The following is a 26,268-nucleotide window of genomic DNA, read 5'->3' as shown; positions in this document are numbered from 1 at the left end:
CATAAACAACGGAATGAAAAAATTTTATTACAGATTTAATAATTTCAACCGATTTTTTCGCGAAAAATACAAGAATCAAATTTTCGTGTATTTAGTGCTGAAATTTGAGTGACGACACGGAAAATCCGTAGAGTTCATTTCCGGTGGACCGCAAAATACGTGTAGGAACAGCAATTTCAAAGGCATGCGACTCACTCGTTCCGCCTTCTCCGCTTTCTCACGCCTGAAAAACCAGCCCATATTCCAGATCTTTGATAAATCACCTCCGCTGAAATGGAAGTATAAAAATGACGCCTTGAAATTAAGTCCGTTGAATAGCAACCTGTGTTTTACATCTCTATGTGTGCTTTGCGTGTAGGAAAGACGCGAATCCGCTTATCTGTAGGCAACTGAAGCTACATTCACAACACGGTTGCCTACAAACAGGTGGATATAAAATTCGCCGTTTTTTTTTTGTAGCAAAATCTTACCGGTCGAACACCGGCGTTAAAAGTTAAAACGATTCCAGAAACGTCTTAATTTTCTTACCTTAACGCTGTATCGCAAGGAGTTTCATATCTCTTGCAAACGCGGATATTTTCATCACATTTGAACAACTTGATCGATCCAGGGGACGATCGCGCGGCTAATAAACACTGACAATTACAAAGATCCTTGCTGCACCTTATTACGTTCGAAAAATGGTAAAAAACGCACACTTCACACGCGATTATTCGCAACGACTGTTTGACCGAACTTTTTGAACGAAACATTTGAATGTCGGCCCATAACGGATCTCTCAATTGTTTTAACGTGACGTCACGGATCCCGCCGAAACTTGATCAAAAATCGTACCGTCAACGCCATCTTCATTATGTTGAAAAATATGCGTCGATATTTCATAAATCATTTTCTTTTTAGCTTTGCGAAACTTACTTAAATAAAGAACAGACCTATTCCTGCGTGATCATTTAATATACAGATACAGAAGAGAAAAATTGTACTCGGATGTTTTATGCGATATTCTCTTCCTTACTGGTTATGGTATCGAAAAAATTAATACTTTTACTCACAACAGTGATCAAGATGACTACGAAATTTTTTCGCACAAATCAATAGGATTAGCTTTTACTGAATATTTCCATGATAGGGATATAAATGATGTGGCAATTCTTACGCGAATATACGTCGACCGAACTAGTCGAAATGAACTGAAAATTTTAGCTTGCCGCGAAACATCCAGCGATGATCATCATCAGTCTAGCCATTATCGAAATGAATATGATAATATGTACGCGTTGATAATCCACTTAGAATGTATCGATGAATATAAATACTTCACTCAAGTCAAACTCTGGAACATCCAACTCGACTGCGTGGAACGCGAGAGAAAACAAAAGCAACCTACCTCAAGTGACGATCGCACTTTTCGATTGGTCGTTTTATCGATACCTTAGAAATAATTTATAACAGAATGAAATTTCCTTGAATGTTTTGGGCTTATCAATAGTAAATTTTGATCAAGAGATCGTTCAGCCAGGAAAATCGGTCATGTCTCTACGATTTGTGATCATTTTTAGTTTTTGCGAGTCCTAAAATCGTCGCAACGAACTTCGCGTCGTTGACTGAAGAATATATCGCGTTCTCGTGAAACAAGTGACGATTTGAACTGACGATTTTCCGCCAGTTGCATTAAGAATGATTAATAAAACAATCAGTAGGTGGCGACACATGAAGGGACAAATTTAAAATATCGGAAGCATTTATTTACCAACTGCTCGCGCCACTTTTTTGAACAATAAATAAATGTTCCACCGAAAGGTGGCGCTCTAGTAAAAACAACTAAATAGCGACGCAACTTTCAAAATATTATTCGAACGTTTCATATCCGTGGTTTCATATTAACGATTTTTTAATCAATCATTTCTCGTTGCCGGCACGTCGTAATGGAATTACTGGTGTATGCCAGCGCTAGATAGTAATGCTGAGAATTATTTCACCTCTTGCAGCCAACAAATGAGGTATCCTTCACTCTGATTTTCTTGGCTTAAGCGCGAAGACAGCTGTTTCGCCCTCCTATTGATCACGTACATGTGAACAATTACGCGTAAATTTTTTATCTCATAGGTGAGTGGACATACAAATCAATGGGAATAGTTGTATATCCTGACTTTCCGGCGTCGCGTCGATCAGGTCACCTTCAATTACCTCTGATCCACGTGGCATTATCAGGTCATTGACAGCAGACCGCACTGTCTTTATCCAGGAAAGTTTTCTTTTTCATGTTTACATTACATGTAGACGATAACAGACGCCTGTTATCTTGACACAGTGGGTATTGAGTACCGCTGATGACGCTTGTAACCTCAATTAGTCCGGGCTTCAGCTGGTAACAGCAACCGAGTGCAGGAAAGAGGCGTCTCCTCTGCCTCAAAACTCAAAGTGGTACAGTGGCATAGTTTGAAAATACAGTATATGATTACTGCTACACCAATTTTTACTACATCAATTTGTTAATAATGATTTTACGCGGCTTATTACTACTGTGCTATTGTGCAACGAGCTATTCCTATCAAGCCGACAACTACGTCGTAATGATGAACAATGACGATGTCGAACAATGGAACAAAGAAATTTCGCAAAAAGAGATGAATGGATTCCTTGAAGATGAGCCTCGAGACAAACCATATCAAGCAACCTGGGACAGTCTGGATAAACGACCGATACCAGACTGGTATGAAGATGGGAAGATTGGTGTTTTTATTCACTGGGGTGTTTTTAGTGTACCTAGTTTTGGATCTGAATGGTTTTGGAAGAATTGGAAATGTAAATTATATTTATTAACTTATTACACATTCCGAGTTACTTAACGTTTAATCCCTAAGTTTTTTAGTCCCCCCTTCCTCTCAGCTTCTAAAACCACCATTCTGTTTCACAGCTGAATCTGGTAAAAAGTATCAGGACTTCATGAAAGCGCACTATGCACCTGACTTCAGTTATCAAGAATTTGCTCGTGACTTCACTGCAGAATTTTTCAACGCTACACAATGGAGTGAACTATTCAAGGCAGCTGGAGCTAGGTATGTCGTACTGACGAGTAAACATCACGAAGGCTTCACCTTGTGGCCATCAAAGTACTCCTTCAGTTGGAACTCTGTTGATGTTGGACCACATAAGGATCTCGTAGGTTTGTAGATGTTTTCTTCTCTTATATATTTGGTGTTGCAATTATTGATCCGTATTTTAAATATATGTATATATCTAGGCATGAAAAAGTCATATACAATCCATTGGAATGAAAAATATAGTATCTAAATCTTCTGTCTTCATTTTTGATAATACACAATGTGTACAATTTGCTCCTGGTTTTAAATCATATTTCAAATTTGTAGGTGATCTTGCACAGGCTGTAAGACAAAATACAGACCTGAAATTTGGTCTGTATCATTCGATGTACGAGTGGTTCAATCCCATGTACTTGAATGACAAGAATAACAACTTTGAAACAGATACCTTCGTTACTCAAAAGATATACCCTGAGCTTCTCGAACTTGTCAATAATTATCATCCAGAGGTAATCTGGTCTGACGGTGACTGGGACGCCTCGGACACATATTGGAAATCTAAGGAATTTTTAGCCTGGTTGTATAACGATAGTCCTGTCAAAGATACAGTTGTAGTTAACGATCGATGGGGATCTAACATTCCGTGCCATCACGGTGGCTACTACACCTGTACAGATCGTTATAACCCAGGTAATTGCAATTGTGATTTCCAATTTTTACATATTCATCAAAATTCAGAACTCCGTGATCTTACTTTCAGGTGTGCTCCAGCCACACAAGTGGGAAAATTGCATGACTATTGACAGGAATTCTTGGGGATTTCGAAGGAACGCTGTTCTCGCTGATTACCTTTCACTGAAGGAGTTAGTACACGAACTGGTAGTAACTGTAAGCTGTGGCGGAAATCTGCTTATGAATGTCGGACCGACTAAAGATGGCATTATCGCACCCATTTTTGAGGAAAGGCTTCGTGGTCTAGGTATTAGTTCGTTCTACACATATAATCAATTACCATATTCTTCAATATCTTCATATTAAACAATCTTTGCCTTTTTTCCCCCGTTACGTGGCGATTGATTTATTTATTGCGTAGGTGCTTGGCTGGCAGTAAATGGAGAAGCGATTTATGGCAGCAGACCATGGAGCGTGCAAAATGATACGACGACCGGAGATGTGTGGTATACACAAAGTGCGAATAAGCAAAACCTTTATGCCACCCTTCTGAGCTGGCCCAAGTACGACACTTTATGTTTGGGTGCAAAGGAAATACCTGACAATCCTCAAATATTGCTACTTTCTGATAGTGTGAAACTGAAGGTACCGTACATGTTTCTCGAATTATTTCCGATGGATAAGGTAAAATTGTCCAACTAGGTCGGAGTATGGCCTATTTATTATTAAATTTTTCTCTCTCGTTTTGCAGTGGAAAAAAGTTGGTGAAACTATTTGCATAAGTTTACCTGCAGACGCCAACAAAGGAGAACCAGCATGGACACTTCGTTTTCAAAAAAAAGAATAAACCCGAAGTGAATTAAAATATATAGCTATTTTATATTTACAGTGATGTATTTTGAGTATTAACTGTGATTAATTATATTTTTCCTACAATATTTAAAAAAAATTACGAATAAACTGCGTAAAATTGAATCGCATGTTTGGTCATTATTTTCATTTGCCATTTCAATTACTGATGAAAAAATGATTTCTGACATTTGAAAATATCGGATTTGCCCAAAAGATGAATTTAGTGATGAAAGGGCGTATAATTCTTTTTTTCGCGGCATTAGTTAAAAAAAACACTCAAAACGCGCATCCACATTTGAATTAGCCGAAAAAATAAATAAAGGTAAAAAGCCTTGTGTTTAGTGGATCCGCGCTTTCAGCAACGAACTGTGTTTTTATTCATCACATTTATAAATGGTTATAAAGTTTCATTCTATACTTTTGCATTTTTATTTGGAAACGACACAAGAACCATCGAAATATGAGAATTTATTGATTTCGGGCAGAATTAAAAAATGTTATACATTCTGTAACGAGGCATTTTTGATGCCCGTCACAAGGGGCTCCTTGAACCCTCGGCGGAACCAAAATTTAGGAATTTCCGAAATTGAGTCGCGAAGTTTTTGCAAAAGAGCGCCAGGACTAGAGTCACGCATCCGAAACTACAAGAGGGGACACCTTAGCGAATAGCGTAAGATATTTCAGGTTTTTTTTGTTTTTTTTTTTTATTTTTCGAGCTACAACGGCATCAGGCAAGAAGTCGACACCGAATTCGAGGAAATTGCGAAGTGGCGGACTAGCGACAATTGCGAAGGAAGGATGTCGAGGCTGCGGAGGGGGAGCCAACGCAGATCCCCGCATCGCGGGAATCCAAGGTGGACGCGATTCCCGCTGGCGGCCGGCGCGCCGCAGCTCTCCCCCTTCGCCCCGCCAACAATTGACCGGCGAACTTGCGACGGACCGACTAGCGACGAGGGAGCACCACGCTCACCGCCAAGACGTCATGGAGCTGCGCGGAGGACGAGATTGCGATCTAGCTTTAAGTTCTGCGCAGCGATGCTATTGAAGGTGTGCGTCGAGTAGCGCGATCGACGAAATCGATGACGGATCGATTATTGCGTATTCTTGTGGGTATGACGTCACGTGTGGGATGGCGTATCGAGATCCGTGTTGCGGCAGGTAGTAGGTTTTTGAAACCACTCTAGTTCTGGCGGTCGTGATAAGTAGTCACGTTTTGGGGAGTTTCGCGAAGTAATGGAGTCGCCCAAAAATCGCGAGGGGAATGGAAAGGGGGTTGCAAGGATGTAGAAGGTAAGCGCTGCTTCTATCCCCGCGATTGAATTTCGAGCATAATTGCGAAAAGGCTTGCCGAGTACCGGATAGCCGTTTTGGATTTGCGTTGTAGAGAAGTACTCGAAATTCTTTTGCCGATTCTTTTGCTTGATGACCGTAGCCTGAATACGCGTGTTAGAGTAGAGTAAATTTTGAGTTCCTGAGAAAGTTGAGTAGAGTCACGGGTTTTAGTTGAGTCTTTCTCGTTAGTGAAATCAAGTATAGCCGAATTTCGCTGTACCGGGTCGAGCCGCGTTATCGAGTTTTTAAGTGTCACCTCTCGAGTAGGTCGGGAAGTGCCGAATTGGAGTGCTCGGATTAGCGGGTAACGTTTTGGAGCTCCGAGTCGGGTGAGATCTCGAGTGAGATTGAGGACGCCGTCTGTTCGGTAGCCCGACGGCGCACCGTCGAATAATTAGTTTTAGTTTCGTTTCGAGCAATAAATACTAATTTAACAAACTTACGCCTCCTATGTAGTTGCGCACGTTGAGCTTTTCGTTTTGGGAATGTGCACCATCATCGCCACAGCCAACCGGCAATAGGAGAACGTTCTTACCAGTCACTTCTTGGAAAGTTAGCGTCACAGGAATGGAACCACCCTCACGCGACAAATCCGGATCAACCTTGTAGACGTGTTTCGTTGCTTTACGACCGGCTAGGTAGTGCGGGTGATCCGGATTCTCTGTCCATGGTTTTCCACCATGACCCATGCTGACTTTCATTGTGTTGGGACTGCCTCTAGTCACCCATTGCTTTTCCAAATGACGTCGCACCAGTGACTCAACCTCGTTCGGGGTCATGTCTGGCACTATTCTTATCGAAAATTTGCCAATCACCGTTCGTGGTTAACTCAGGCTACGACGTCGCGAATATACCGGGTGACTGAGAAAACCCTGGCGTATGTTCGCGCGCACATTACCCTTCTGATGGTTTGCCTGCTATTATCGCCTTTCCATTTGCTTTCTGGTTTAAATTTTATTTGGATTTTTGGTTTCGATTTTTTTTCGTGTCTCTGTTTTTTTTATTATCACGGGACGATTGCGGAACTTTCGATTGCAGGTCGCGGCTGATTTTTTTAGTTTGTTTGGTTTGTCTTTTTTTTTTTGCCGCAGGGGCGACGGTGTATGATTTCAGCCCGAGACTATTGTTTTTGATTTTTGTGTTGTGACGCTATCGCAATTACTTGAGTTGAGGATTGTGGGTGTGGGTTCTCAGTGTTATATAACAGATACGCTTGCCCGGGATGACTCCTCTTGTTCGCTACAGAATGTTTAGAATTTTGAATTATGTTTGGATTTTGAAGACCGCTGTTGATTGGCCGGTTGGTTTTGAAGGTTGTACTTGAAAACAGCTGTGGCGTTGTTTCGACTGACACCATCCTGAGCGCTGTCGTGTACAATTTTTTTTTCTCTTTCTCTTTTTGTTTTGATTCCACGGTCAAGGTTTGTTTATTGGATTTCGTTGGTCGCGGTTATGATACCAATACAAGCGGGTGCGAGGGGTAAGTCCCAGTAGCAAGTGGTGCTCAATAATTCCAGATACGATTGCGAGTCCGAGCACTCACCGTGGCAAAATTGCCACTGGGAAGGGAGGCAGTGGCGGTAGTGGCGAAAACCAGGAGGCTCGGTCATCTGATGTGACCCAGGCGGAGGTCTCTTGGATACGGTTATCGATGCATTTTTTTTTAATGTTTTTGTTTGTTGATCAATGAATACTGCGCATTGGCGTGTAATTATCTTAAGCTTGCGGTCACCTCGCGGAGTTCGGCTCGCGGGATGCAGCGCTGGCGCTCTGACACCCCCCACGTTCCGTCTAGGGGGGGGAGAATTGTAACGTGGCATTTTTAATGCCCGTTACAAGGGGCTCCTTGAACCGGGGCGGAACCAAAATTTAGGAATTTCCGAAATTGAGTCGCGAAGTTTTTGCAAAAGAGCGCCAGGACTAGAGTCACGCATCCGAAACTACGAGAGTGGACACCTTAGCGAATAGCGTAAGATATTTCAGGTTTTTTTTGTTTTTTTTTTATTTTTCGAGTTACAACGGCATCAGGCAAGAAGTCGACACCGAATTCGAGGAAATTGCGAAGTGGCGGACTAGCGACAATTGCGAAGGAAGGATGTCGAGGCTGCGGAGGGGGAGCCAACGCAGATCCCCGCATCGCGGGAATCCAAGGTGGACGCGATTCCCGCTGGCAGCCGGCGCGCCGCAGCCTCTCCCCCTTCGCCCCGCCAACAATTGACCGGCGAACTTGCGACGGACCGACTAGCGACGAGGGAGCACCACGCTCACCGCCAAGACGTCATGGAGCTGCGCGGAGGACGAGATTGCGATCTAGCTTTAAGTTCTGCGCAGCGATGCTATTGAAGGTGTGCGTCGAGTAGCGCGATCGACGAAATCGATGACGGATCGATTATTGCGTATTCTTGTGGGTATGACGTCACGTGTGGGATGGCGTATCGAGATCCGTGTTGCGGCAGGTAGTAGGTTTTTGAAACCACTCTAGTTCTGGCGGTCGTGATAAGTAGTCACGTTTTGGGGAGTTTCGCGAAGTAATGGAGTCGCCCAAAAATCACGAGGGGAATGGAAAGGGGGTTGCAAGGATGTAGAAGGTAAGCGCTGCTTCTATCCCCGCGATTGAATTTCGAGCATAATTGCGAAAAGGCTTGCCGAGTACCGGATAGCCGTTTTGGATTTGCGTTGTAGAGAAGTACTCGAAATTCTTTTGCCGATTCTTTTGCTTGATGACCGTAGCCTGAATACGCGTGTTAGAGTAGAGTAAATTTTGAGTTCCTGAGAAAGTTGAGTAGAGTCACGGGTTTTAGTTGAGTCTTTCTCGTTAGTGAAATCAAGTATAGCCGAATTTCGCTGTACCGGGTCGAGCCGCGTTATCGGGTTTTTTAAGTGTCACCTCTCGAGTAGGTCGGGAAGTGCCGAATTGGAGTGCTCGGATTAGCGGGTAACGTTTTAGCTGCGTCTGCATTGAGTTCCGTACCCGTTAGTTAAGATAATGTAGATTTAGTTGCGTTACCTTGAGCTTGTGTTTAGTTGAAGTTAAATGTAGTGGTGCTTGCGCTTAGTTAAGTTGCCGTTTAGTTAAGATAGTATTTAGTCGAGTTGAGGTGATGTATAGTCGAAATTGCCGTTGCGTTGAGCAGCAGTTGAGACGAGAAGTTTGAGCATTGAGTTTTGGTTGCGTTTAAAATACAGTAACGTTTGCGGATTCGTTTAGATTTAGGGCAGCTCGCCCTAAAACTTCGCGATATTGTTTTAGATCCAGGGTACATCGTGGACGCCAAATTATTGTGCACGCGGTAAGTTCTAGGTCATTTTCTCCGAGTGACCGAGGAGCGGGAAAAAACCACGTCACAATTCTTAAAAAATAATATCGAACATAACGGTATAAGGGCGTATACTTCCTTAAACCATTACATGCGATATGTTTAATTCGATACATTTTGATAATATCATAATATTCATAAATCGGGACGTAAGAGTATCAGTGTATTCCTCGATACGCGTTCATAGACTTATAGGAAGATTTAGTGTTGTAGTTGAGCAACTTCGTAGAGATAAGCTCCAAGTAACTTTGTCTGAAAGCAAAAATGAACATAGTTAGTATCGGTGTGACACGAACATTTGTTTTTTTCTTTCTTTCAGAAAATATTGTTATACAGAATGTTAAATACTAATTTAACAAACTTACGCCTTCTATGTAGTTGCGCACGTTGAGCTTTTCGTTTTGGGAATGTGCACCATCATCGCCACAGCCAACCGGCAATAGGAGAACGTTCTTACCAGTCACTTCTTGAAAAGTTAGCGTCACAGGAATGGAACCACCCTCACGCGACAAATCCGGATCAACCTTGTAGACGTGTTTCGTTGCTTTACGACCGGCTAGGTAGTGCGGGTGATCCGGATTCTCTGTCCATGGTTTTCCACCATGACCCATGCTGACTTTCATTGTGTTGGGACTGCCTCTAGTCACCCATTGCTTTTCCAAATGACGTCGCACCAGTGACTCAACCTCGTTCGGGGTCATGTCTGGCACTATTCTTATCGAAAATTTGCCAATCACCGTTCGTGGTATCACAGTCTTTGCCCCAGGCTCACTGAAAGCTCCTTCGATACCATGTAGAGAAAGGCTTGGATAGCGCCAGCGGTGCATCAATAGTTGCGTCTATTTTTTAAAAATCATTTGTAATTAAAGTAATAAATTTTTTTTCTGACACTACAAACATTCTGAATTATTATTTATCCTAGTATTCAGTAGAAAAATTCATTATACTGCGACAGATAACAAATTAGACAAACCTTGTCCTCATTGTGCGCCAACCTGGACGTTCCAACCTGCGTACGGAATTCATCCACATCAAATTCTATTGTCTTGTAGCTTTCGAGTTCAGCATCTGTGATCTTAGCAACTTTGTCGTAGATGCCATCGATTTTAATTCGACCGTCGATATCCACTAACGTGTTCATTAGGAAGATCAGATCGGCCATAGCTTCATATACAGTACCGCCGAAAGTCCCGCTGTGCAGATCTTTGCTCGCACAGCTGACCTCCAGGTTAAAATAGCAGATACCCCTGAGACCGTATGTTATGCAGGGCTTTGTCGTACCCAGCCAGTAATTGTCCGAAATGCATACATAGTCGGTACCCTTCAAGAACGTATCTTTACGATCCCACAAGAGCTCGTCAAGACCTTCGCTTCCGCTCTCTTCCATGCCCTCAAAACAGAACTGAAATAGCCAGCGTAAGTGAATGGATAATCTATTGGTGATGAAAGATTCCCTTGGGTCAATGTTGCGATATTGGTCTTTCCGAAGAGATGGAAAAAGAAACTAGAATGTTGAACAAGCGAGGTATATATTCACCTTTATATTAACTGGGATTTCTTCCCCGATAGCCTTATATCCTTGCAAAGCATGAATCCATCCAAGGACAGGACCTTTGTCGTCAGTACTTCCTCTACCGTAAAGTTTTTCGTCTTTTTCGACCAATTCAAATGGCTCGGTGTCCCAACCATCTTCGACTAAAGCCGGCTGAACGTCTAGATGTCCGTACAAAAGTACGGTCTTCTTTTTTGGGTCGGAGCCAAGATCTCCCAGCAGAATTGGTGGCAGGGGAATCTGCTTGCCGTCGGGAAGTGTTTGCTTTCCAATATCCACAAGTTCTGTTGTAGATCCCAATTCCTTTAGCTTTTTTTCTGCCCACTTCATCATTCTCACTATGTCGTTCCTTTTGTCGGGCCATGCTGAGACGGATTTTATTGCAACAGCCTCCCTGAGAGCCTCAATGTAATCAGACTTGTGGGCATCTATATGGCTGTAAAATATTGTCGAATATGAGGTATTCTGCAATACATTAACTCGGAATCTAACAATTCTTTATCTTGTAATAGTATTAAATTAACATTTGCCTATCGCTCTGAAATTAATCTATGACTATGTTCTTGATCCTGTTTTAAAATGATATTCAGTGATGGATGGATTGTCAGAAGTGATCTGAAGGGAATTAATCAAAATTAGGGCCACGGATCACATCTAGTAACGTAGACTGCCTTATCCACAATGTATCCCAAATATCTATCACAAGATAAGCCGCTGTCTGATATATTAAGTGGCCCGTCAAATCGTCAACAAATAAATAAGGATAAGCCAAATTATCAGTAATCAGTCACGCTAGTTTTTCTCAAAATAATTCAATAAATTATTGTTTATCGTATGGAAGGCTCGTTGAATCAAATTAAATTATCTGTCTTGCAGTATCGCACAGGACTTTTTTATTTCTAATTTTCTAAATACATGCAAATAATTTTCTTTGGCATATTGGTGAGGTTGGAAAAACATTATCCTACAAAATGCTCCAGACACAAATCATGCATTTTAACTAAGGTATTTGAAAAACAAAAAAAATCGTTAATTACCTAAACAGTTTGCTCAACGTTGCCGGTAGTGGCTGATCCATGGTTGATATTGGATTACGTCCTTAGGTCGGCTAAAGAAGAAAAGCAGGAGTTCAATTGTTAGAACTGGTACAATGAGAAGATCTTTTGAGACAAGAGAGGGAATTTTTACCGACTGACTTTTATAGCAAGCAAAATATTCTTATCGGTTCTGCTCTAAGCTGAACACTATGGTGTGCTGTGTAAATTTATCTAATCTTTGTACGGAACGCCTGTCTGCCAGTATCGCGGGTATATAAATACGCTTGGATACTCGTACTTTAATTGAGTAAGTGTTGTCTGTATGGGCAACAGATGAGATACGTGGAATAAATAATGACTATCACGTTTTTATCTTGTCAGTAGGAAACGTTTACAGGACTATAACGGGTCCGATTTCTTTTCGCCTAACAACACGCGGGTATATACTTATGTGTTATTAATTAAATGAGAAGAGATGGAAAGAGGACGTCAATTCTGGCACAAATTAAGATAAAAGGACCAGAATTGGATTTTTGTTTGCCACGTCGATAGGTTTATTTATAGTTCATTCAACGGTAATAATATGACAATTTTCGAGTTTTGTCACGAATGATAGAGATGAGACGAAATTTGACATGCGTCGCTTCTCATTAGCTATATTCCATATGTATGTACAAAAGAAAACGAAACGCCGGGCTTACGTGAGAATTCAATTACCGATAAATGACCGTGTTTATCGCTAGAAGTACAAATTCCGGTGCTTCAAGTGATGACTGTGAAGTGCCAACTTGCGTTGCGTTCTAAAACAAAGAAATCCCGGTTTAATGACCGTAGATTTCTGTACACAGGCCACACAGGCATAGAAACAACAATGACAACCAAAAAATAATTTTCGCTGCGCTGGTGTTGGCAGACCTGTTTCAACATGTCAAATTCTCCACCCGTTTCGCTTACGTGGATACCGTTTGACTTTATTCTACTTTATTCTGCGTAACATATTTTGGAGTACTTTATCTGTGACTTCTTTCTGCAATAAACAATATAAATACGGTAATATCTGGCAATTTCATACTCATTTCCACGATAATTCATCATCACGCGTTGTAGGTTCTATCAATTTTCGTCATTTAAAAGACATACGTAAAGCCGGTTTTTTTAACGAATACATGCCAATTCGCCGGATTAATCATATTGTATTTACACCAGCAGAAAAATAGCCCAAACCGCGGCTTAAAAGACGGGCAGTAGTTAAAGTAACCGAATTTGCAGTAGAAAATGTACCGATCGACCATTCTTGAGTCTGAATAGTGTAAAAAGACTTACTTGTAAATGCAGATAGCATTCGTTTGTCTGTCAATATAATTGCCTAAGACATCGAATCTTTGTGATACTGGACAAAAACACTGTGTATGAGTATTAAAATCCTCGAATATATTATGATCTATATTTTACTCCTAATCTTAACACCTCTTAATCATCAGGATCAATTTACAGTCTGGGTTTTCAACTGCAGATATGTCGTCCAGGATGAATTTGAAGGATAAATTACAAGACGATACTTTGGATCTGAGCATGTCAGACCTTCAGGAAGTACCTGTAAAAGACATTGTGAGTATAAGCGATGATACTTTGTTATTTTTTGATTAAATTTTACATAGATATGACTTTGTAATCTGCGAATGCGTCGACATTGTTAACCATGCCTAATTTCTAATCATATTAATTTTTCAGGCTGTAATCAGAAAAGCATCCCACTTGGATCTCTCGAACAACAGGCTGGTCTCTTTGCCCGTAGGTTTGTTTTTTCGATTTAATTTCAAGTATTTAGTGCTGCTCAAATTTGTGGTGGAACAATTTCGAGTAGGAAATTGAATGATTATTTTAGATTTAATGAAATTATTTACATAAGTTCTAGCACCTGTTTTCAAATTTTATTTCATATTCTTTACAGAAAACATTTGCCACATTAACACACATAGTCAAGCTGGATCTGAGCAAAAACCAATTGACGGAGTTGCCGGAAAATTTTGGAGATATGCGCCAACTCAAATATCTTGATCTCTACAGTAACAATGTAATTGAAATGTCATCAGTTCTTAGCTCGCCACAAAATAATCTGCAGTAATTGCAGTCAGCCTGTAATATATGTCATGTGAATTTCAGATAAGTCGATTACCATTGAGCTTAGGTGAGCTAAAGAATTTAAAGTGGCTGGATTTAAAGGAAAACCCTCTCACACCAGGCGTAGCTAGTGTTGCCGGATTGTGCAGTAATGCCAAAGAATGCCAAGCTTGCGCTCGCAATGTTGTTGCGTATTTATCTAGTGCAAAACGAGCTATTGACGAGGAACAACAGCGTAGGATAATCGCAATTGCAGCAGGTGCGACTACCAGTTTATTAGCAATATCTCGTGATAAATATTTCTTTTCGTTTGACATTTAAATTTCAAAACTGATATACCAGCCAACTATGCTCTTCTTATCAAAGTGTTGTATTTTGTTTAAAATTAGTTGAAGCAGAGAAAGGTGCGGCACCTACGAAAAAAGATGGGAAAAAGAAGAAGAAAAAAGCAGAACATAAGGAGAGCAGATCGCAATTAGATAGGGAAAATTCGGCAGGCCTTAAGTCGGACCGACAAAAGACCAATGGGCATACATCTGCACTAAGACTGAAGTCCGAATATAAAAATACTTACGGATTATCATCTTCGCCGAGAGGTAACGAAGATATATCATATGTGTTAATAATTTATAGTAACTTCCAAAGTAATTTGAAAATTCGGTAACTATGAACCTGGATGAAAAATTGTTACGTACAAGATCAAAACTATGTTATATTAGCCGAGCAAGTTGTAAGTTTTCTTTTTTTTTTGTTTTTTTCATCTCGTTTCAGATGGAATTGCAGGTAGACTGTGCAGAGGTTTGATCAAACTGTTCTTCTGGTTGATAGCGATAAGTATTCTTGTTGTATTAGGGCTTGTGTCATTGCCCTTGTTTGACAAGAAACGGGCGGATTCTATTTCCGATTACTTGGAGCTCCAAACGGGACAGCCAGTTCGGTATTACCAACAATCAAGTAGTGAATATTTAGACAAATTTATTGACAATGTTATTCTATGGACTGAACAAGCACAAATCGTTTTGAAAGAAATTTATTCCAAGTATTTTGCTATTGGGAGTAGTTTGAAAAACGATTTATAAGTATTTGACGTAAATTTATATATTTCGTCGAAAATGCTCGATTAAAGTTTACATTTATCTACAATTGTTGATATTGGCAAGTTATATATTATGTGTACTTATTTATATATCCAATGATTCCTCTTTGCTAACAGAGAAGCTAAGTAATTCAATGTATAATTGTGAATACAAGGTGATTTTTCACGTGAATTGAAAAGATTCGAAAATATCAAAGATTCTTTACATATTACCCATGTTTAAAACATACCTATGTGGCATCACTTTACATCATATTCAACAATTTTAAATTTACACCTACAAATACCTGTATAGTTCGATACGAATATACAAATTTAGACATGCAGCTTTTTTGAATTTTCTTTATTTTCAAAACATATATCAGTTAAAATATATACAAACAAAAAAAATCACATATGTACAAAAGTATAAAATATTATCATATGGCTGCTTAACACATTAATCTTTAAATCGATAAGCCTTGTCTGTCAAAAGATAGAGGCATCTGTGATTTTATGGAAAAAAAACCCATGAAAACATAAAAACATCACAAGTTGCCAACAATTAAGAGATTAGAATTCTTTTCTTATAAACATGCTGACTTAAATACTTGTTTGATACATATGTAGACACATTAAACATTATACAACAGTCATTCCCAGTTATATGTAGGTATACTTCGGGCTTTTTCCGTCAGAATGTACAGCAATCAGAATTGAAATTTTTGATCCCATCGATATTTTTATAGGTGATTAAACAAATGAGAGGAAGTTTCACAACTTTTTTCGAATATTTTCGTACATGTGTTCTGGAGATATGAATTTAAAAATTTTTTTTTTTAAATTTTGACGGAGAAAGCCCCTTTTATTCTATTGAACAGTTTTCACAGCTTGCATATTCACCATCAATTGTCGAACTGGCTCACAGCATTTCTTGATTTTTTGTTTCTCTGTTACTTAAAATGTCATTCAATATTTTGACACTTTAAGCGATTCACTTTAACGGCAATCGTCATAAATATCATTCCCAATATGACATGCTCCACGCTTTGTAATATATTGTTTAGCTTGGGGCATTTTGAACTTTTTTCCACCACTAAACAGTTGTCGAACTTTCTTTTCTGAACTCGATTCTTCTGGCTTGAATGTAGAAAATTTGTTGGTCTTTGCAAATAACTTAATTTCTGACGATTTTGCTTTAGGAAGGGTCCAAACACCATTTGATGGAGTTTGTACCATAGGTTTACTTTTGGCTTCCTGATTTGTACGTTTCTTTTGAGCGACTATCCCTACGTCATCATAAATTTCCTCACCATTATTGTCAGACAGGCTATTCGGATGCTGCGTCTGCGCACCTGCATCTGGATTCACTGGTATTTGGTAATGTTCTGAACTCTCTTCGAGATTTGATTCGGCAGGTTGATTCTGATAAATATCATCTTCAAAACTTTTATCCAAGTTACGCACTACCTTTGAGAATTTTTTGTACGACAAGCTTGCGACTGATTGTTTTTCAAAGACTGATTTATTATTCATCAATAATGCATTAGTCTTTTCTTTGTCATCCAATATCTTTACAGGTTTAACGATGCAATTTACAGGCTCATTGCTTTTGATACCAATATCGTCATAGATCATTTGTTCCTCTATTTCATGATCCAAAGGCTTTTTGTCAAGAAGCGGTCTTGGCGGTGGTGGACTATTGTAGTCTGATAAATCAAGTGCTCCTGTATTTATGTCACTAGGTTTGAATTCCTCAGAATTTTCATCCAAAGGTAGTGATTTATTATACGGAGCTGATATATTGTCGTTATTTTGAGGGGATAAGGAGATTGGGTTTTTCTTTGAATCTCCTTTCTGCGGCGATTCGCTCTTTTGCCTTATTCTGTCAAGTATAGATCTGAATGCTGATGACTTTGCCAGTGTCTTAGGTGCCTGTTTCTCAATATCGTTTTCTGTCGTTTTTTGCATTACTTTCTCCATCTTCCTAAGATTTTGCACTTCCTCTTTTACCTGCACCACGTCATCGTATGTATCGCTTTCTTCACTCTCGTGTACACTCGCTTGTGTTTGCTGTACTACATCGACATTCCGTGTTTCGATTGATTTCACCTTCTGCAATATACTATCTATGTCATCGTACAAGTCTGCTTGTTCCACATCACCTTTAAAATCAACATCCTGGCTGGTATGATTTTCTTCAGGAATCATAGAATAAACCATATCTTTATCTTCGTTAGGAAATTCTTCGGACAAAGGTAGAGATGGAAGTTTCCTCGGAGTGCGGATTAGAACCCGAGGTGGTGCAGGTTTACTAGGTTTGCTGCTCTTTGGTTCAGATAGTTCCTCAACATATTTTGCAGGAACTTTCTGTGGTAACATTGGAGATTTCGAATTTATTGACGACTCTGCGGTGCTAGTTGTTAGTGATTTTTCATTAACATAATTTGAGGTAGGAATCTTTGGCGGTAAGTTTAGTGCTTCCTGAATGCTAGTGATAACAAGGTCCTCGTAATCTTCGTTTGAGTTTCGATCTGTTGGACAAGGTTCAAGTTTCACAGGCTTCGGGATTGCCTTCACTGGTTGCGAGGCTTGATTTGCAGTTGCGGTCTTTTCTTGTATTTTATGAATCGCTGTCATCCACTGCGACATATTTGTTGGGGCGACGGCTATGAACTGAAACCAAGTAAAATAAAACTCATAAGACGTTGTTTACACGTGCATCTGATTTAATAATTTTCGTGTATTTATTGGCAACGATGCGTCACCTGAAACTTTCTATTGTCCTTCAAGCAAATCTCGAATGTTGAATCTACCAGCTTCTTAGGACTAAATTGCTTGGCGTTCACAGGTTGGCACATAGAACCCTTTAAGGGTAGGATCTGTGTAGGTTCTGGATCTCTCTTATTGTTGTAGCAAAGAATATGTGCGTCTAAGAGAGCTGGAAAAGAATTGGTAGAGTAAAGTTCCGAGCTTCCACATGGAGCATGATTTTTCCAAGTAGTTCACCGCCAATGATGATTGACAATCTTCAATCGGCGGAAAACAAAAAAACCGTTTATTTTTTGTTAAAAAAAATTAAATCAAACGTTGCATCTTCACTTGACGTTAGAGAAGTTGTAAATAAGACCCGTATCGCCGATTCAAATACGTATTTGATATCAAAAGTGATATACACACCAGCCCAAAATAAGCGAGTGCCTTCAAAGACAAATCTTCTCTCCTTTCTCCGAAGCTGCTCAAATTTCTGTGATTTTGCTTCGGCCTCTTGCGCATTCATCTTAGCGTATATTTCTGTACTTTCAGAATCATCGATTTCTTCGACGGTCGCCAACTCATCTTGCTTGACTGTAGATACGACATTCGTAGATGACTGTGTATCGTGATACGGTCGTTGAATAACAGGTGAATCTGTAGGAGGCAACGGCTGGACATAAGTTGGTGGTCTGGATGGTGATGCAAAGTGTTTGGGAACAGTAGTCGGAATTTTAGTTTCAGTCGCAGACCGTATCTTGATCAGACTATTTTTATGCAAAAAGCTTGGAATACAGGGTGTTATATAATCTTCCGATGAATCTGGTCGTTGGGTTGAACAATTTGAAAGCGGCTTGTCAGGCTGCATGTTGACATATTCGTCCGGTGGTTCCCCGTTGTCTCCAATGCGTTTCAAAAGTCTCTCTCGCGAGGCATCGAGCGTCGGTGGTAGGGCAATAGTGGAGAGACTACGCAAAAAGCCCAGAACGTCTGAAATTTGAAAATGAAATTCAAATGATGTAATGAAACTAGAAGAAATTTCAACTATTCCCTGTCCATTATTCAGACGACATCGCTTGCAAGAGAATGAGAACAATTGACTCAACTTGAAAACGAATTCCGTTTGGTTTGCCTCGATTGAAAATTAAGAAAAAAAAAAAAAAAAACTTAAACGTGAATGATTAGTCACAGTTTACGCATTTGAACTAATAAAAACTTTGTGTCATCTTATTTCATCTGTGATATCAATTTCAATCAACGCTATCGCTTTCGCTGGGCCAATTTGTCAAAAGTGGTCAGCGACCGAGAAATCCTTAGTATAGACGACGTTGAAGTTCGTAAAGTTGTAGTAACGAAACGTTGAGAAAAGATCACTATTTTCTTTTTTTTACAATGATTTTGAAGTAACTAGGATTGCAGAATATAAGTATGTTTTCTTTTACTACGGTTGACTGTATTTCAAACAGTTCGAAAATTTCAAAATAACAGTTTTTCCTCGGCATGCATTCTTACGATAACGTTACTAACTTCAACATGATTAAGGTCGTGTAGTACTCTTACCCTTACCGACCGAGCAAACTCACCCTTTTTCTTCTTTCATTAATTAAACAAACAAACGGAAAGGATTCAAATTTATGAGTAACTTTATTGAATTCCGTTACATAAGAACCATGCATCGAAATTTGAACCCTTTCCGTCCGTTTGTTTATGTAATGTAGAGATAGGAAGAAAACGGGTGAGTTGGCTCGGTCGGTAAGGGTATGAGTACTGCATGAGCATGAGCATTATATAGAAAAATATGCTTATCTATGGGGAATTTGAATTGTCAGTAATGATTGAATAATTTTGAAAAAAATTTTAAGGAACGTGCGGCTTTTTAATCTTTGAAGGCAATCGTGGACATTGTCGGATAAAAATTCGGGAACATTGTTCAAATTAGCTCGAGACTATCCCACTCTTCATAATAGCCACGTGAAACAATGTCAAGGATTTTGCCGCGCCTCATTCCTAATCGACATAATATAGGTTCGATGAAAACACGAACCGACAATGAAATCGACGATGAATGACAGCGCCTTTCAAAAGCCGACAGCCGATCATTTTCCCCACGGACATTGAGGATAGGAACAAAGATATCTGATTACATCACTGTTAGTTCAACCGCAATTTACATACAGTTATGTATCGGCTATTCCACGATTACCAAACATAAACTAATTTTCATCGCAGTCTCGAGTTCATGCCTTTAAAGAGTTAACGCTTCGCACGAATTTCACTCGACGTAATTTTCCATAAGCTTAAATTTTTATTTCAAGAAAATACCTGTTGATTTACACGTAGTATACCTGTGACAGATACATATCTGTTACTTAATCGTGGTTTCAACCAAATAACTTATACAGAATAACTTGTCTGCAGTCGTAAAATAAATCTATAATCTAAACGGTATTGTTGACATGGATTTTTTTTCAAATGGCTCGATAAAAACAGCCCGTAATTTCTGACACATCACGACAATACGTATTATGGGAAATGGGTGTGGTTCATAAGTGTAATTATACACTTGACACATAAAAACACGAGTCTGATTGAAATCGAGATGACACATTTTACGGGAGATAAATGCTACGCGAGTCCGCTCTGACACACAGCGGTTGAATTTGAGATAAATCATGTCGAGGGATGAAATAATCACTGACGCATTAGCACTTTTAATTACAGTTTACTTACCCTGCCGAAGTTCGTAGTCAAATTCCATTTCGAATGTGTGGGAGTCTTCCACATTGATTAAATTATTATTTTATCACACCTTGAAACATTTATTCGACACTGTTTCATTTCTCATTTTTTCGTGGTCAGTGTTAGCAGGTGTATCCGATGTATTTAATTTCGCCAATTTTACCTCTGGAACGGCATCGCGCTGTTATCTTCAAACGTGACAAAAATATTTCGTATTATTTGTTTGAAATATCCATGCAAAGTGAAGTATAAGACGAATTAGTTGTGTGACGTTTGACAGACTGGAGGATAGAATTCTGGCTACTGGAGTATTCAAAGCACGCCCCCGCACTGACCGTCATTGATTTAATATGATTTTTAAAACGCACAACGAAACCGTCGTACTGCGTTCTCATACCGTTTGCTCTTCACTATTTTATTCTCAGTTATTATTAAATCTGTAGTGAGTATTGAATGAGGATATACACTGTGCGCACGGCCGGATGCTACAAAGATAAGTTACGTTATCTGGTTTTCCATTCGTACGAAACATCAGAAAACACTAGCAGTAAAAATACGTTCGAACAAAGCCTGAAGCCGAAGTGGTCAAGTTCTTCATAGAACTACATAGACTCTAAACTAAAATCACCTGAAATTATGGGACAAAAATAATTCTACACTGTATAATTTATCAATGTCTCATAATAGTTACATATATGCTCACGTACACTGTTTCGCAGTTAACACATGGGTCATGTCGTTAATTGAAATAATTTACGGCGACATCGACTGCTGCAGTATATTGGTATACCACCGTGGAATGTTTTTCGTTGTTATGCCATTGTAAAATAGTAAGAATCACGACAAACAAACAGGAATTAATGATCAGGTGTATAAGCGTGATTGAAACCAACGGACGTCGTCGACTTCCAAGGCAAAACAACGCGTTCACCACGAATCTTGAAGCTCGAAGAAAAGTTTACCGTATGTATACGATAAGATTTCTCCTCAAGCATCCTCTAATTACGTCACTCTCAAATACAAACTGCACGAATACCATATCCCTACTTGTTAAACCCGACCACAAATTGCACCTACTGTGCCGACAGTTGGACCTGTGTTCATATTCCGAGTGTCCAAGCAGCGTCTTCCCACGTATAATTGTTACTGAATTTTATTGGCCCTTTACCATTGTTAGCCATGCGTCTGGCCGCGTTGTCTTTGTCGATGCAACGCCCACCTATAAGATCCGTCAATTCAGGGTGTCTGGCTGTCGGAGAAATCTGGAAAACCGGGAATTTTTCGTGCCTCTCGAAAAACCGGGAAATGTAGGGGAATGCGGGCTTATGTTCTGGAATTTTTGTATTTCCTTCCTGACTAGTGTACGATTTTCTTAAATGTAGAAAATTACTCTCCGTGAGACGATTGAGGAGATTAGTGTGAAAAGGGTACAAGTCACGATAAATTTGGTTTTTGGGGGTACTTTTGAAAATTGATTAATTCACCTTGAGTACTATGTAAAATTTATGAAAAATGTAAACAATTGCTAAAATGTTTCATGTTTCGGTAAAATGGCCAATCCCAATCTTCCGTTAGTTACTTATAATTGGAGTATTTATATTGATATATTTGGTTATTGAGTTTAAAAAAAAAAAAATAAGCAGAAAAAATTATTCTCACTTACGATGAAGACGTACGTCTAATTTTTAACTAAGTGAGTTTTTTCTAGTAAATTTAGGCTGAAATGAGTCCTCGAAAATAACTATTTTCGTCTGTAAAACCGGGAAATGTCAGGGAACTTGTGTTTGTTCTGAGAGTTCGGATGGTTTTCAAAATTTTTCGGCCAACGTTTCGATACATTCGGAATTTTTGTATCGTAAAAAATGTCAAAGTTTCCGCAACACGATGATAATATGATCGAACACAGAAATGGACACGTGTTTCGGAAGTTCGGTTCGATCGATCCAATGTGAGCGAGAAAAGAGCCGCGAGAAAGCTCTGATGTCGCTCTTAATCAATCGTACAATCGTCTCCGAAATTAAAATCGATCAATTTTCATCAACCCTCGTGACATAGGTATGTATAACAATTGTACGATATCGGCACAGTAATCTGTCACGGACATCTTAACCGTCAGGTCTGGAAGTCAAACTTGCGGTTGAATATTTGCCACTTCTTGACCACTAAACTGATACCATTTAAACACCAGAAAAAAGGATATCCCACCGTAACTTTTAGCTCGGTTCTACGGTTCTCTACATCCCGTAAATACAATGTTCGCTGAATACCCACATGATATTAGTAAAAATCAAAGTAACGCTCTAAGAAAATGAATAGTAATGTTAAAACGTCAGACGATACCAAACGTTGACAACCCCCCAAGTGAATTCACTTCGCGGCATGCAAAACTCGCCGACTAAAACAACTCCGACGACTGTATATTACTGGCTTACTGAATGGACTGAGTGCCTTTCGTGATGGTTATTTAAAATTCAATTCACTAGCCGTCGAGGACGTTAACCAACCGCGTATATGCCTCGATGGTCACAGTGTTGAGCACGTGCGACGTCGCTGGTGACTCCCGCAGAGTTCTCGGGCGCCAGTTGACGTCCAGGAGTCAGGAACTCTTGAATCACCATAATACTTGGCCGTCTTCTCCCTCCTCCTCTGCTGTAAACTCTTTCTCTCTCCCTCCCTACTCTTTCTCTCTCTCTCTCTCTCTCTGCGTTTCTTACGGAAATACAGTACCAATAATACCCAACCAGTTGTAATCGCCGGAAAATCCTCTGAGGGCAATTTTCATATTATGTACTTTCTTCCCAACTATTATATCAGTTTCTGCAATTACTCATGTCTGCTAAGTTTCAGAGCAGCAATCGTCGTCGGGCAGTATCCAGAGTTAATGTGGTTTATTTTAGACAATATGTACATGGCTAAAGACTGCGTTCCATATGCAGCACATCGTTACAAGATCAGAACCCAAGCGAACGATCGCCCTGCGCCTCTGGTATCAGTGTTTACGTTTTTCGCCGGCTACAGGCGGAGGACGTGGCATCTTCATGAAGACCTTGAAGGCGTCATAGATGAACCATTGCAAAGCGGTCAACGTCCCAATCATGATAATCCGGGGTCCCAGTCCGCTCCACAGACCCACGAAGCCGACCTTCTTCACAATTTCTGCCGCTGTTGAGCCCTTTTGCTGGTTCAATTTGCTGACAACAGTGTCGGCCGGGTGGCTGACGACGGCGCAAAAGATGCCGGCGATGTATCCAGCGGCAAAAGTAACCAGAAGCTGTTCCGCTTTGGTACACTGGGTACGCGGTTTGGGAACGACATAGCGATAGAGTAGCTCTAGCGTCTTTTCGAAGGATGTGAACTTCATCATGGTGTAAGGAACCTGTCGGAACCACAGCGGCACCAGTCCTTTGTAGAAAACGCCAACGCCGTCCTCTCGCATCATGACGCCCATCGCCTTGCTCATGGAGGTCGTGAAGCCCGGAGACGTTTGGATCCGGACCTGGAACAGCGGGGGAAAAGCTGTCGTAAAAATAGGCTGAAGACTTCGACGGCGATTGAGGTCTGGGAACCTTGACAGCCTCCATCGGCGCCAGTCCAATGTCGGCGAAAAATTCTGCCGATGCTGAACTCGTCAGATACAACCACGTACGATACTCGAACGCGTTATCGTCTCCGATCAATTTCGCGTAGTACACCTTGAAGAACTCGTACAAACCGAACTTGAATAAACCCTGAGTCGAGTAGCCCAGGAACGTCGGGAGCCATCCTCGCGTTAATCCAAGCACTCCTTCCTCCGCTATGGTTACTCTGAACCCGTTGCTTAGACTTTGGTACTTGGCTCGATCGACCTGATGATGTCAATTAGATGAAGAAAAAATTGTTGGAGACATTTTTAAGGATGTACTGCTACACGTTCTGAATCAACCAAAACTGACAATGAGTCTCTTGTTGACAATATTGAATACTTTATGATGAGATAAAAATCGGAAAAAAATCGATCACAATAAAGACGTTAAGAAAATTAAATTTGAATAATAACAATGCCCAAAAGTTATCAATAAGTTTTTAAAACAAATTTTTAGGGAATGTTATTTTTTTGTCGTGTAAAATAAATTCGTTGAGAATTGTCTCACTATTTTGAAATTTCCGTTTTGGAAAATTAAAAATTTTTATTCATGGAGGTAAAATCGTGAATTTTGGATACGTTTTCGTAAAAACGTTGTATATTACTATTAAGAAGTTTCCGTGGCATTGAACAAATAGTTTTGTAAATACGGTCTTTACAAATTTATAAAAACGGAAATTTCAAAACAATGAGAAAATTCTTTAAAAATTCATGTGTATTCAGAAAAATCAACGAATTCATTTCACATGACAAAAAAAAAACGTTCCCCAAAAATTTGCTACACAATGTTTCGTTTAAAAAATTTATTGACAACTTTTGGGCATTATTTTTATCTTATCATAACGTATTCAATATTGTCGACGAGACTCACTTTTGATATAATAATTTACATAGCCAGTTACACATCCTTAAGCATCGAAGGGGCGGAGAAAGTTATGCGGTTCACCTGCAATCGGCATTTAATCAAATCTAGAGGCGTTATCAAGGTGTGAGTACTGCCGCACGATGTTACGCCCCCCAAACCACAGAGCAGAAAATACTTGGTACTTCCAAAAGCACAACTTTCTTCTCCGGGCGGTGCTCCGGACGAGGAATCAGCCTTGAGCACCAACTTTTCCCGTAGCCAATTTCGCATGGGCCACATTTTCGTTAATAAAACGTTTTGGGACAATTTAACCCATATCCTCTTTCATACCGATCCGACAAGATGTGTAACGGTCCAAAATTTCACATGGTTCAAACGAAGGCTGCCTTTTAAACTTTAGAATTTTTCACCGTTCATTTATATTTTTCAATCGATATTGCGAGCTTGATAAGGTTTTTTTTTCTAGTATCACTGTCAACCTGAGCGTGAAGCGACGTTTGACGTGTGTTATTGATCTGACGTTTGTCATTGTACAACTTTGCGTGTGTTAACATAACAATGTGTGTGTTCGTCCAGCTGCCAATAATTCGATCAACCTTTCATAGCGACCATTCGATCCTCGAGTTTCGATCCAAACAGCTGGTCGACGAAATGTAATATTTTTGCCATCTCCAGTTCTCTCTTTCTCCAAATTCTTGGTTCTTTCTACCGTCACGTCATATTCATACTCCCTATCGCGAGCAGCATAAATCCGGAACCAAAATTTCTGTGCAGTGTGCGAAAAAATTTGAAAGATAAAACGTAAAGAATGGAATAAGCCAAAGGCATGTGTTAAAAAGTAAAGTAGTAACTAAAAACTAAAAATGGCTATCAACGGTCTGCAAGCTACTGCGTGCTATGGAGGTCTGGGTACTTACGTCTGTCGCGGGGAAAATCGGGTCAACGATTTGGAGTATCACGCAAATTGTTTACGAGAAAGACTAGACAGATTGGAGGCGATGCTTCCGGTCGCTTTAATCGAGGCCAGCATTGCTGTCCAGAAAGGAGAACGACCCCTCGATCTTTTGCAACTAGCACACGCCGACGATGATCCAGCGGGAAAAAAACGCGAGGGGGAAATCGGCGGAACGGAAGGTACAAGATGACACCTTGTTCGTTAATCGGCAATGCATTGCTCGGGAGATCGTTGCCAAGGGATCACCATTGCGGAGATTAGTATATTGTGTAAGAGGGATGCAAACACGGTCCTTTTGGGCCGAACGTAAGTTTGCAGTATGAGTCGTAAG

General features: G+C 40.1%; 5 protein-coding genes across 35 annotated transcripts; 2 read left to right on the top strand and 3 right to left on the bottom strand.

Annotated features, from left to right (window-relative positions):
* The first annotated feature begins 1,832 nt into the window (after nt 1-1,832).
* On the top strand, nt 1,833-4,691 carry LOC124298763 (alpha-L-fucosidase). Of its 2 annotated transcripts, XM_046751216.1 has the most exons (7): nt 1,833-2,000; nt 2,107-2,805; nt 2,918-3,166; nt 3,372-3,734; nt 3,805-4,023; nt 4,138-4,361; nt 4,468-4,691. In XM_046751216.1, exons 2-7 carry the CDS (start codon nt 2,499-2,501, stop codon nt 4,561-4,563), a joined length of 1,458 nt encoding a protein of 485 aa, XP_046607172.1. In that variant the 5' UTR covers nt 1,833-2,000; nt 2,107-2,498; the 3' UTR covers nt 4,564-4,691. The 2 variants fall into 2 exon arrangements, with proteins under 2 accessions (XP_046607172.1, XP_046607173.1); XM_046751217.1 differs by lacking the exon at nt 1,833-2,000 and having other exon boundaries at nt 2,588-2,713.
* A 1,138-nt stretch (nt 4,692-5,829) lies between these two features.
* On the top strand, nt 5,830-15,090 carry LOC124298767 (leucine-rich repeat-containing protein 59-like). Of its 8 annotated transcripts, none has more exons than XM_046751231.1 (8): nt 12,714-12,856; nt 13,016-13,213; nt 13,320-13,414; nt 13,538-13,597; nt 13,758-13,880; nt 13,970-14,186; nt 14,317-14,523; nt 14,699-15,090. In XM_046751231.1, the coding sequence occupies exons 3-8, from the start codon at nt 13,322-13,324 to the stop codon at nt 15,004-15,006; spliced, it is 1,008 nt and encodes a 335-aa protein (XP_046607187.1). In that variant the 5' UTR covers nt 12,714-12,856; nt 13,016-13,213; nt 13,320-13,321; the 3' UTR covers nt 15,007-15,090. The 8 variants fall into 8 exon arrangements, with proteins under 8 accessions (XP_046607186.1, XP_046607188.1, XP_046607181.1 ...); XM_046751227.1 differs by having other exon boundaries at nt 13,301-13,414; XM_046751228.1 differs by having other exon boundaries at nt 13,288-13,414.
* On the bottom strand, nt 6,311-12,624 carry LOC124298765 (cytosolic non-specific dipeptidase). 5 transcript variants are annotated; one of them, XM_046751219.1, is made up of 6 exons: nt 12,508-12,624; nt 11,807-11,877; nt 10,755-11,205; nt 10,191-10,619; nt 9,583-10,056; nt 9,249-9,469 (listed from the first exon to the last, which is right to left on the bottom strand). In XM_046751219.1, the coding sequence occupies exons 2-6, from the start codon at nt 11,845-11,847 to the stop codon at nt 9,419-9,421; spliced, it is 1,446 nt and encodes a 481-aa protein (XP_046607175.1). In that variant the 5' UTR covers nt 11,848-11,877; nt 12,508-12,624; the 3' UTR covers nt 9,249-9,418. The 5 variants fall into 5 exon arrangements, with proteins under 5 accessions (XP_046607179.1, XP_046607175.1, XP_046607176.1 ...); XM_046751220.1 differs by having other exon boundaries at nt 12,524-12,624; XM_046751221.1 differs by lacking the exon at nt 12,508-12,624 and adding an exon at nt 11,966-12,118.
* Nucleotides 15,091-15,233: 143 nt separating the features above from the next.
* Nucleotides 15,234-23,076, bottom strand: LOC124298761 (uncharacterized). Of its 19 annotated transcripts, XM_046751195.1 has the most exons (7): nt 22,836-22,903; nt 22,159-22,246; nt 21,664-21,866; nt 20,487-20,683; nt 18,183-18,746; nt 17,771-17,943; nt 15,234-17,678 (listed from the first exon to the last, which is right to left on the bottom strand). In XM_046751195.1, the coding sequence occupies exons 4-7, from the start codon at nt 20,512-20,514 to the stop codon at nt 16,002-16,004; spliced, it is 2,442 nt and encodes an 813-aa protein (XP_046607151.1). In that variant the 5' UTR covers nt 20,515-20,683; nt 21,664-21,866; nt 22,159-22,246; nt 22,836-22,903; the 3' UTR covers nt 15,234-16,001. The 19 variants fall into 19 exon arrangements, with proteins under 19 accessions (XP_046607151.1, XP_046607160.1, XP_046607150.1 ...); XM_046751204.1 differs by lacking the exons at nt 22,159-22,246; nt 22,836-22,903 and adding an exon at nt 23,000-23,062 and having other exon boundaries at nt 21,664-21,757; XM_046751194.1 differs by lacking the exon at nt 22,159-22,246 and having other exon boundaries at nt 21,664-21,757; nt 22,701-22,917.
* A 408-nt stretch (nt 23,077-23,484) lies between these two features.
* On the bottom strand, nt 23,485-25,261 carry LOC124299169 (phosphate carrier protein, mitochondrial-like). The gene is made up of 3 exons (XM_046752168.1): nt 25,064-25,261; nt 24,062-24,340; nt 23,485-23,991 (listed from the first exon to the last, which is right to left on the bottom strand). Exons 1-3 carry the CDS (start codon nt 25,259-25,261, stop codon nt 23,485-23,487), a joined length of 984 nt encoding a protein of 327 aa, XP_046608124.1.
* Nucleotides 25,262-26,268: the final 1,007 nt, after the last annotated feature.

Source organism: Neodiprion virginianus, chromosome 2, assembly GCF_021901495.1.
Source record: "Neodiprion virginianus isolate iyNeoVirg1 chromosome 2, iyNeoVirg1.1, whole genome shotgun sequence".
NCBI lineage: Eukaryota > Metazoa > Arthropoda > Insecta > Hymenoptera > Diprionidae > Neodiprion > Neodiprion virginianus.
The sequence above is the reverse complement of the archived record's forward strand: the minus strand, read 5'-3'. Positions and strand labels throughout refer to the sequence as shown.